Below are 12,481 nucleotides of genomic sequence, written 5' to 3' on the forward strand. Positions count from 1 at the left end.
GTTAGTAAATCCTAACATTTAACATTTTATGTTGTCTTGTGCTGTCTGCTAGAAAATGGGTGAAGCAAACACAACATGTTAATTCAATGTAAACTTGGTGTTTTCTAGGCAAACAAGGCCTGGAGTGTTTTCAAATGACCTTTTGTGAAATGTCTATTATCTTCCCCACAAATGAGAGCAAGTGATATACGTGAAAGATATTTTAAAAACTCTGTATTCAATTATTCACACCAAAGGATATCCATTAAAATTATGAACATTTCTAAATATATTTCATGTATCATACATATATATATAATGTGTATAATTACATATCAACAAAAGAATTCTTGCTGCTTTAACCATGTAAGTAAAACAAAGATTTTGCAATATAACACTCATATATGCATATATACTGGCTGTTTGGATTATGAATTTATTTACAACTTGCCTAGATTATAATAAATGGTTACTGTTCTATTATACAAACATAACAGTAAATGTTTTTTAAATACAAAGACTGCAAATGAATACATGAAAAAATTACACACATGTACAATATTTATAATTTATAAATGCAAAGTTAAGACCTCTTTAAATTATTGCACTTGCGCATTTTACAAAGATTTTTGTCATACATACAAAATCATTTTTTAAAATTTACTAACATCAACTATGATAAGGTTAGATACTGTTAACTTGAAATTCTTTCTCCTTCCAATAGAGAGCCTATTAAAATTCTGGACACAGGTTCATTGATTCTGCAAGTCAGCTCTTTATGAGCATTGTATTTTTGATGGCATATAACCTGTATTACTCTCCAGTAGTTTTTGGTCAGCAAGATTATCAACAGCAAACTCTTAGATGCCTTAGCTACGTATGGATCTAGGACCTCTTTTGTTCATTTGTTCATGTAAAGAAAGCCATCTTGTCGTCTCAGAAAGAATGAAGATGCTGCATTTGTACAAATTTTGGTAACTATTTCACAGTGTGTTGGGCAAGCATGTAATTTCGAATAGGTAGGGGCATTGTATAGAAACACCTTCTCTGGGTAAATCTATTACACTCTCAACTTGCACACGAAATGAACACATAGCATATACACCATACAACAGATCATATGGAAAATAGTATTCCTATTTATATAGGCTATTGGAGATACAGCATAGGACTGGGCATTAAGGTGACTAAAGAAAAAGACAAAGGCTGTAACATCCATGATATAATATTTCAGTTGGGCTAGAGTATTAGATAATACACTTTTAGAACTTAACTTACAATAGAAACAAAACCCTTCTACTTAAACTTCTGCAAATACACAGTACCTCAAAAACATCAGAGGAAAACTGAAATGTGTAAACTGACTTCCCTACTTATTAAGCCCTGGATTCAGCTGTAAGTTTCCGCCTTGGTCCTGAGGTGACATTATCCTTTGCCTCACGGGGCCACACCTGGCCCTGTGTGCCATTGATTAGTCTTCTCCCACTTGCAGGAAAGAGCAGGTAGGCTCTGTACGGCTTTGCAAGCCCTGCTCTCCATTGCCGGGTCGAGAAGAGAAACATCAAGTGAGGACAGCATTGCTTCTTCGGATGTTAAATGTGTTTCTTGGGTAACATTAATGTCTTTCTCTTCGTTCTATCTTCTCAATTTAGAATCAGCACACCGTTGACACTTTGCAATTTTTTCTTGCTATTTTTATCATATAAAATTCATCCAATGCTACAGACAACCAAAATATTCCGTTGGAAAAAAGACAAAAAAGTGTGCACTGCATTGGATATTACTAATTTAAACAATATAAATGGTTAAAGAAGTCAGCAAAATGTGTATTGGCTAAATACTTATGCACATGTAAAAATCTCATGGCCATGCGCTGAAAGCATGGGGAAACTATAACGGATGACATACTTGGCTGATTTACATTTTACATAATTTAAAAATCAGATCAATACTTGCAATAGAAGAGATCCACTATAGTGACTAAATGAATATAGTCTTTAAAGAATTAAATCCTAAATAAAATCTGCAAAGTGTAGAAAGCAAACATATGTTTGAAATATGTAAAGAGAGAAGTGATTTTCAAAATCATGCTTAGGTACCTGAAACCCCCAAAAGTCACATCATAACCAATGTCACAGTTCTCTGAACAGTTCACTGGTTATAGTCACCAGGGTATATGTCAATGAAGTCAAATAAAGGACAGAAATCTGATGAGGAGAGAATGGTCCTATTCATTCAACTTGATAAAATGAATTGTGCGTTCCTGTAAATATTTTCAATTATACTTAAGCAAGAAAAGCAAAATAATAAATACATGAATGAAGAAGTAAAATTGCAGTATTTAAAATAAAGGCACAGGCCAAGGCAGGTGAATAATTTAGTCCTATTAAAGCTCAAACCTTAATTTTGAGTTAAAAGACCAGAAACACAATACCCAAACCTAAACCTATTAAAAAACCCAGGTATCTAAGGATTTATGCATCTATTTATATCCTGTACAAACATGTCTCGTATACACAAATATACCAATAAAGAAAAATTAACTGAGATTTTACAAAATGAAAAAAAAATCTAAAAAGCATGCCAAAAAAGAGGAAATCTAGTATTGAACACATCTAGTTTCCAATTAGTTGCTTTTGTTGTGGTGAGAACGAGTCACCTGGGGCACCACTGTAAACATCTGTACCTTCCTTTTCCATTGAAGAGTCAGGAATGGGAACGATTGTGTCTAATATTTTGGTCTCTTTGGCAAGATGGGTTTTTCATACACCTCTTAGAGAGAAGTACAGCTGGGAAATGGACCAGAGTCTCTGCCCTATTAATAGGGCTATTTTTTAGAATTAGTTTCCACATCCATTGTATTTCCTTTGACCCTTTCCTAATTAATTAATTCACATTACCCGAATTCAATATTTCATGTTATTGGCAGGCATTTATGTTTCCAAGGACGTTTTTAGCTACAAAACATATTCACTGTGTCCAAAAGGATAATGGAATAATTGCATATGACCATAAAACTTGTCTATTATAAACCAACATAACCAATATAAGTGTCTGCAAATTGAATATCCGACATATGCTCATAGCGGGTTACTAAATTTATACTGGGTGGAAAATTTGGCACAATACACAATACGACCTTGATAGGAATTCATCAAAGCTGTTGTTAGTAAAAACCATCTCTTGGCTTCTGGTGTCACACTGTTCTTTTAAGAAAAGATCTGGGAAAAAGACAAGAAACACAACCCAAAAGTCTGTCTCCTAAACATCTGACAAAATACAAAAATACTCCTAACTGCATGTTTTCCAAAACAAATCATTAACTAAATATCACTGCATCCCGGGTCCTTTTATTTTAGGTAACTCTGTGATTACTAAGTAAATCTTACACATGGTAGAAGCAATACTGACAGTTTATATCAGAATACAGTCTTTCGTTCAAGCTGTGCTTCTATGATGACAGTATTTCACAAGAAATTAACCAACCAGTAAATCCAATCACATTCCTTTGGGAAACTGTTCTAAATAGAGATTACATAATACACTTGACTATAACAAATTAAGAGAATTTTCTGTAATAACCTAAAAATGTAAATGTAGCCATGAGATTCCTACCTCCATAATTATTTTCTATATTAAAAAACAGAATTCATACATTCTTTTAAAATTCTTGTAATTAAACAATGATCTTAAATAATATATCCCTTCCTGAAATTCAGTCTCCAAGTGAAATTAGACAACTAAATTAACTTTTGTGACTAAAGCTGTATTTGGTAGACTCCAGCTTCATAAATTTGTATGCAGAAAAATACATATCCTGTTCAAATTCAATTATATGAATACGCTAACGCAAAAATGACACTTTCTTGTCAACCGTCAAGTGATATGCATTTTCCATCAAGAAAAATCACTGTTCTTACAGAATGGGAGAACGGGGCTGATTTATATTTTTTCCTACATGTTTGCTTCTCTCTTCCTCTCTTTCCTTCTGTCTCTCGTGTGTGTATGTGTATGTGTATCATATATACACATATGTATACGTTTACATACATGAGTGTGCATCCTATATACATCTATGTGTGTGTTCTACATATGTTACATCCATCCATATATATATGTGTGTGTATCTATCTAGCTACAGTGGTATTTCTCTCTCTTTTGTTATTACATTTTACCTCATAGTGTATAATGAAAATAGCAAATGGAGCTCCACGTAGGGAAGATGGCAACTTTCAGAAGCCCACAAGAAAACTGAACACATAGTGTTAATTTTAAAATAAGAACAGTGTTTATGTAGAGCCAACCCTGCTACAACATAAATAAACCATGTTGTAGAAGCCTCTGATTTAATTTTGCACAAACCAGGCTCATATGAACAAAATGCCTATGGTAGTAAATATGTAGAAGCATATTTTTCCATTTTATTAAAAGTGATATTCTAGTTTCCTGCCACATGAAAAGTGAATAAGTTATTTGTTATGATTGACCTGTCACTTCCTGAGTGAGTCTCTGTCTAATTCAGGTTAAAAATCTTTAAATTATTAATATGCGCCAGAAGTGACTGCTTTATAATCTTTGTAGGAAGGGGTGCAGACTATTACTTTTGTATTTTTTAAAACACTTACATTGTATAGTAATACTGGTCAACCAAAAAGCTGTATAGAAGAAACCATCGAAACCCACAGGCTTCTATGGAGTGATTTGATCGGTGAGAAGAGTAAAGAGAACAGAAAGAAGGTCCAATATGATTGTACTACTTTCTGCTCTGTTTCTGTGCTATGGGCAGAAAGCTCATGAAATATGACCGTGCAGCATGTGGAAAGAGATAAGTGAGAGGTGACTGCAGCAGGTCAGAGTAAAATTACAAAATACACATTTTATGGTTTGATGTTTAAAAGAGAAATGTATGGTAGTTTAATTAAACAATGTTTAAAATAAACTTTTCATGGTGAATGAGAGTCTAAAATTCTGCAATGACGTAAAGTGAAAATATAAAGGAATCATTATGAAAAATGTACCCTTCATATCCATAAGACTTGTCCATTAAAAAAATTACAATGCCTTGCTTTTATTTTGTTCTTTATGCAAAGGGTTCGGTAAAACTGCCAAGACAACAACAAAAACAATTTTAAAAACTGACATCTTTTGAACTGCTACTTGAAGTTCTGAGATTTATTGTAACGTATACCTCATCTCTTCTCAAAAGGACAGGAAGTCTACTTCTTTTAGTGTTAAATTGATTGATCTCAGCCCTTTAGTTTGAACTTAAAGAATTATGTTTAGTCTAACTAAATTCACGAAGCTCTGAAATAAGAGTTTGACGCTTTGCCATCATTTCTTACTCTGTAACCTCAATGACATTTGCCCTGAGGCTGTGGACTACAACTCAAGTTAATTACAAGTAGGTCGTACATGAACATTCACCATTCACAATACTAATGTGTAAAAATTCCTATTTATACCCAACAACATCAAAGCAACATTGATGTTAAAGCCCAAGTACAATACCATAATAGTACCATTTTAAACCCTTATTAGAAAGATACAATGGAAAAGTACCCCTTCTGAATAATTTTTGTCCACTTCCTTTAAGGCCTCAGCAATATTAGCCTATTAGAAAAGGCTGGTTTGCAAGTCAAATGGAGTCACTTGGCCAGCTGATTTCTGAACATGGGGGTGGTCCTGGTGCTCAGTGTCTATGATGCCTCACAGAAGAGATTGGCAGGAAGTCCTCTGCTTGACTTATTTACTTGATGTTACCTTCTTGAAGAGGTTTGCACTCCAGTTACCAGGTGTAGGTTCCCCCCACCCCCCCCCCCAAAAAAAGGAAAAAATGTCAAAGAAGCAAGATGAGGATCTGTAGGTGGGACGGGACAGCGTGTCGGGGTGACCAGTACTCAATCTTCAGACGCAGCTGCCTTCTGAGCCACGGATGGGGATGAAATCCAGGTTGCAGTCTCCTCCCCTCGAATCACCTTCTCCCACTGACTGAGATTATCCCTAGGGATAAAAGATGCAGTTTCAGGAGAAGCCGAATAAAGGATTTTGGACTTTGTCTTGAAAACTAACCCAACAGTCCTGTGGCATAGCTCTGCACAACGGCATTGTGTGGGGCCCTGCGACATGGCTACCAGCATGACGTGGCCAGGCAGGCTCCTGTGATGGCTGTTCAGGAAAGAGATTCAGAGGCGCCAGAGGGTCAGGGGCACCTTGGTCCATCCGCTCTGGACCGCGAAAGCAGCAGAAATGCTAGGGCTGAGCAAACGTCCTTTCTTAGAAAGAAGGATTAAGTTGAACAGGGAAAGAGCCCTAGGGTTTACTACTGAGGAATATGCGGGATCGTGCAAAGGAGGAGGTCCCAGAGCACTAGGACACTTGGTGACAACACGGACCTTCCTACTGAGAAATGTCGACAGTGCGTCTCCCAGGAGGCCTAAACCTCATCATCTTACACTTGTTCTTATTCTGAACAGTGTGTCACATGTACAAAGTCATCCTAAGTTACACCTGGCACAAACTTCTGAAATTTTCTTGTTACAGTAAAACCGTATTTGTGCTCTGGTAAGTCCTCAACTGAGGCAGTCTCATTTCTCGAGTCCTCTAATCTTTCTCTCTCAGTGTCGGTAGTTCAAGTGTCACAGGCATCGTAATCTTCTCTAACTGCATGATCACAACCACTGCACAACCATCTTACTCCACATGGCTACCCCGGCAGAACTCTCAGTCAACACTGCACAACCATCTTACTCCACACAGCTACCCCGGCAGAACTCTTAGCCACATTCCTGTGTAAAGTCACATGGGAATCTTGGCATTGGGAAATACAAAACTCCTATGAGACACAGTTTTAAAATTCTCTCAAATTTCTTTTAGCAAACATGCTAAGACACATTCAGATAGACAAAACTCTAAAATATAACTGAGAAGTGTGGCCCTTTAACTTCTGTAACATATCATCAAGTTATCATTTTTCCAGACCCTAGAGACTTCCGATATATTGGAAAAAGCCATACACTAATTTTGGTATGTTTCCTTGGACACCGATGATACATCATAAACTTTTTAAGTGTTAATAAGATTAAAATGGCCTTTAAGAAGTCATGTGGTCCAGCCAAGTATACTGAAGCAGGAATGAGGCAGAGCTGCCCACACAGTGGACACTGTGTTCTCAGAGCCCCACAAGGAAGGCACCTCCACAGCTCCCTGCGGTGCTGGGCACGCGCCTCCACAGTTCCCTACGGTGCTGGGCACGCGCCTCCACAGCTCCCTGCGGTGCTGGGCACGCGCCTCCATAGCTCCTTACGGTGCTGGGCACGCGCCTCCACAGCTCCCTGTGGTGCTGGGCACATGCCTCCATAGCTTCCTGCGGTGCTGGGCACGCGCCTCCATAGCTCCCTGCGGTGCTGGGCACAGGCAGCCAGCACTCATGCCCTGGCTTCCAAGTACCTGGCATAAAACACACAGGATTTCTGGACAGGAAAGGACTTTTGAAGATTGCTTAGTATTTGTTTAAACAACATCTTTGAATTTACACTGGTATTCCACTTTCTCTTTAATTTTGCATGCACTTTTATAACCTAATTCCCTCAAGAATGATCTGGCCTCACACTCCATATTGCCCATTATGACTTAGGCCTTTGTAATAAGGTAAAATTTTAATAAACTAACCAGGGATTAAGGTCAATTAAGGCTCAACAAAACAAGGTGGGATGCTAAGTCTATCTCCACAGGAGCAGGGAGGAAGGAGAAACCATTTCTTAAATACTATATATATAAAATTGTTAATATTGCCTATTGGTCTTTTGTTGAAAAAAGCAGAAAAAAAATTTCAACAGCAGAAGATAAGAGTATATTAAGTTTCTAGTTTTGTGTAAAACTCTGGCCATTGTCTGTCCTCCGTCCTCCCACAGGGCATCCACTCCAACCCACCCGAGGCAGAGCTATGGCTAAGTAGTTAAAACATGGCCCGGAGCCAATTCACCTAAAAAAGACTCACATGCACAGCTGCTGGCTATAACCCTTTGACATCCTCAGAGGGAATTTATAAAGTAAAATGAAAATCTTTAAAAATATCCAAGGTTCTTAACCGAGTTCACTCTTTAAAAAGGATAAGAATGGAATAGGGAGAAATATGAATCTAGAAGAGATAACGATGCTTAAATGTCTTTTTGGAAGGAGAAAAAGACTTAAAGAGGAAGCGCGGTTATGCAAAATTTAAGGTCCCCTTCTTCCATTTAAACAACAAACTGTGTGATCCAGTCAGCCTCTTCCTGCACAGGCATCCTCAACAGACACCACTGCCTTGTCTTTTTAAAAACAGCATTGGGCGGGTCCTCTGCAAAATAACAATAATAATAAAAACTTCTTCCTCCTTTCTGGTGTATGAAGGACTTGATATGAACAGACACTCTCCACATATACATAGTGTACTACATAGGGACATATTGTGGCTGTGTGAGTCATGAGAGCCAGGGGCCCCTCTTGCAGGACTGACTCCACGTGTCCCTTAGCAGAATAAGGCAGCCTGGCCAAGGGCTTTCTATCCCAGGCCTGAGGACCTCCAGGGACAAGGTCCCTTCAGCACAGATGCAGCTCTCATAAGGCTGGAAACCAAGCTGGCCTTGCGAGAACCACACACATGCCCTTTCTAACAGAAAGACCTGGTACCACACCCAGACTGAACGTGGGCGTTAAGAAAGCCAGAAGGGTCTCCCACACCGAGACAGAGGCCCTCCCAGTCACTCTGTCATCTGGGCCCTGACTGTGTCTGGCCCCAGCCCCCAGCCTGTTCCACTGTCCCTCTCTTCAGAGTGTGGCCAGAAGAAGCTACCCAAGCACCCAAGGTGCCTGAGGCTCGTCTTTGAGGAGAACTGAACCAAAGCGGAGAAGTCGTGGCCCTGGGGAAGCCAGGTAAGGAGGCCCCGAGCCCCTGAGCACAACTCCACACCTAGACAAACACACAGACCACAACACACTAGTGGAGTACAAAAATCCTACACAGATCTCAGTGTTTTTAGAAACAATATTGTTACAGCTGGAACCAAGGTACATACCTGCATGCTTTCAGGAGAGGCTCCGTGGGAGGGAGGATCTGGGTAAGGGTTGTATAGCAGGGAATGGCCACGGCATTGTAGAACCCAAGCTGCCTCCGTGCGAAAACCACGGACAAGAAACAAAAGTGCACATGAGCAATTCTAGTGATATTTATATTTCTTAAGTGAATGTTCTGTTTCTGAGGCCTAATCATAAAATTACATGTTCTAGTTTTGCTGTATGTGATATTTGGGTTCCATGAATACTATTATAGACTGTATTTTAAAATGCATTAAAATGGATTCTAGAAATATAAAGATTAAAAACATATCACAAAGGTTAATACCTACTGAAATCTAAGACTCAAGTACATTAAATGACACTCCGCTAACAGATCAGTCAGTTGATCATTCAAGTCCCGTGTTATCTCTGGTCACCTTTAGTGCTTTCTTGCAGACACTTCAACGTACAGCCTGGTATTCTTTCGCACATATGGCTCTTTCCGCCCTCGTGCTCAGGTTTGCAGCAGTGCTTTCTGCTTGTCTGCTACTCTTGGCTTTGGTGCCTTGTGTGGTGTCTCAATATTTTACTCATCCTCCCAGCCCTCTTATTGAACTAAAATAAGTGTCATTGGTTTTATCATAGCTCTTCCCATTTACTGTTTTTTCCATATATCACATTTCAAAGTTTAAAAATCTGTAATATTTTAAGCAATATATAAAGCATATTTTAGTAGGAATTCTGGGTCACCGTGCAAATAAGACTGGCCTACCAAAGGCCAGACGTAAAAGATATGTGACTACTAGCCAGATAACACAGCTTGCCTAGTCATAAGTCACTGGCCAAGTGGCTGCATCATGTACAAGATAAATAGCTCTCTAGATGAGGTGACCCCAAATCACAGCTTACCAATTTCTCGAAAGTACTGAACTTCAGTGATATGCATCGAAGCATACAGAAGGATCAAATGTATGTGGTTCCTTTTTGCTTTCTCCTGCTATAAAGTCTATCGTCACAGCACTCTTACTAGAATAGCGCCTGTGTTATTTCCATTTTTAACTTTATGGCTCATGCACAGACTTCCTTATTCTAATATTTAACAGATGTCACGGGGCAGAAGATCCCAGAAAAGATATTAATATTAGAAATTAGAGTATTTCATTATTATGGCAAATAATTTCACAGTCATCAACTATTTAGAAGCAATATGGCTGGTAAAATATGAACTGATCATAGAAATTTTTCTTTAAATCTTTGTTAGGCTGTAAATGGAAATCAAACTATTCTAAAACAAACTATTATCTTAATTAAAAACACTAGAGCAAAACCCATATGCTGACAGCATCAATGAGAAATTTCCAGCTATGCCATGCATTCTGTTGGGATGACTGTTAACTACTGGGAAGGAAAAAAATTTTAGATCCCTATCTTAAATAACATAACAAGATACATTCCAAACAAGTTAATGAATCAAATGTAAAGTAATAAAGAAGAAACTAAAGAAAATATAGGCAAATATATTTACTCTCAAGATGGGAAAGAATTCAAATACAGTATGAAAAGCAGACACCAAACAGGAATGACTAACAGCTGTGACTCCATGTATGGGAAAATTCCATGAACAGTGGTAAAATGCGACAAAAACTGCAAAATACACCTGCAGTAAACATGATAGATATTCAGGATCCGTTTCAAATCAAGAGGGAAAAGCGACCATGCCATCAGAAAACCTAGCCAGGGACATAAGTGGAAGCGATGGCCATTCATTCAGCCTCTTTGTTGTGCTGGTGCCCTCTGTGAGCTGTGGACTTGCCTAAATTTTGTATAAATCAATTTTAAATAAAGTAGAGGAATTTGAGAACTTATCAAAAACCACCATCCTGTGGACTTTTTGAAACATTTTCTAAACTTATCTGTATCATAATTATTTGCCCACAACTAACTTCCTTGTTATGCCATTAGAAGATGAGACAGTTAACGAAAGCCATACTCTCAGAAATACATTACACCACACATACACACATGCAAAACTAGCGAGGCACAAGACCTCTCAAAACATTCAAAAGCAAACATAAATTATGTAGTATGACCTGAAAAGAGGATAATTAATGTCAATTTATGTTGAGACAAAACACAAAATGTACTAAAATACTAAGCATTATTTGTCAAAAAAAAAATGAACCTGAATCAAAATCGATAATGTAACTCTCCAAAAATATCTTTGTTTAGCCAATGACAAAATATTTTCTGCTTGTTAAAAATAAAACAATTCAAATTCATCCACCCCCTCTATTTCAAGCCAGAAAAGAAAGCCTATTTACTGCAATGGCAGCTGTAGAAAGAAGTCGTGGCCAAGGTAGTATGAATTCTTTCAGTCCACAGAGATTTCCTAATCTTGGTCTTACTCCATCTAAATGGAGAAGGTTTCAAGTGGTTCTAGCTTCTGTCCTCGGAGCACTAAGTCCTTCCAGCCCACAAGGCAGCCAGACCCTCAGGATTCCTCACTGTGGCTTTTAGCCTTGGGACCAAAATCAGTGTTTGGAGTTGGCCGTCAAACCCAGATTAAGAGTATAAACTCTTTTAGAGTCTACTTTCCTGAGTGTCTTAGCAAGTGAAGGCTCATTTGACTAGATGATTATTCAGGGTATACAGTTTTTCTTTTTCTAGTTCTCAATCGTGTAAGATAAATTTCTGAAGTTTCTACATTAATCACCAGATCTGCCCAGAATAACCCATTCCCTTAATATATGATGACATGCTTTCCATTTATGTATGATTTTATGCCCACCTTAAACTATTTGGCTTTAGCAATTATAATTTACTTTAATGATTCATACCTGGCCTTGGGGGACTTCATCCTTCTTGTCTCTGTCCATCATAGGAATGGGCTGTATTCCCAATTTCTTCATTTCATCACCCTAAGATGAATGGGGAGAAAATCATGCTTTCTCAAATTTCAAATTGCTATACTATTTTGATATTATTGAATTATTCCCTTTATTCATTGATTTTCTTCAAAACAAATAATGTTTGTGGTTGTTAACCCAAGAAAAATATATCAAAATAAGGAAAAACTTAATGTATCATTATTTTGTACTTTATCCTGATTTTCTCCACTACTGAATTACCAGAAACCCAGTCATCATTACTGGTTTCATTTTGCAGAAGTTAGTAAATAAATGTTATAATAAGAGGAGATACAGTAAACAGTGAGGAGAAATAACAATAACAAGATATGGAATAACCTCCAGGCCCTTCTCTCTTTCAAATGATCTTCCAAGTGCATGGAACTCAGTGAAGTTTGGCTTTCCAGAGGAATATTTACAGAGGAAGATAAACAACAACAGTCGGCTAAAATGTGCTAGTAAAGATGCAGTACAACAAACTACACATATCATCTAATTTACAATTCTAGGTAATAGTTACTAAAGATTCACTATGTTAGTTACTGAAGATTCACTTACAGTTA

At 37.8% G+C, this 12,481-nt stretch overlaps 1 protein-coding gene across 8 annotated transcripts in view; it reads right to left on the minus strand.

Moving 5' to 3' along the window:
• Positions 1–215: 215 nt before the first annotated feature.
• Positions 216–12,481, minus strand: part of PDE10A (phosphodiesterase 10A) — a 659,574-nt gene continuing 647,308 nt past the window's right edge. For all 8 annotated transcript variants that reach the window (XM_032162216.2, XM_032162223.2, XM_032162202.2 and 5 more), the window contains 3 exons: positions 11,850–11,930; positions 9,033–9,121; positions 216–5,979 (listed from right to left, as the gene is read on the minus strand). In XM_032162216.2, coding sequence (XP_032018107.1) covers positions 5,877–5,979; positions 9,033–9,121; positions 11,850–11,930 — 273 coding nt within the window. In that variant the 3' untranslated portion in view covers positions 216–5,876. The remainder of the gene's footprint in view (positions 5,980–9,032; positions 9,122–11,849; positions 11,931–12,481) is intronic.

Source organism: Hylobates moloch, unplaced genomic scaffold (assembly GCF_009828535.3).
Source record: "Hylobates moloch isolate HMO894 unplaced genomic scaffold, HMol_V3 SCAFFOLD_2, whole genome shotgun sequence".
NCBI lineage: Eukaryota > Metazoa > Chordata > Mammalia > Primates > Hylobatidae > Hylobates > Hylobates moloch.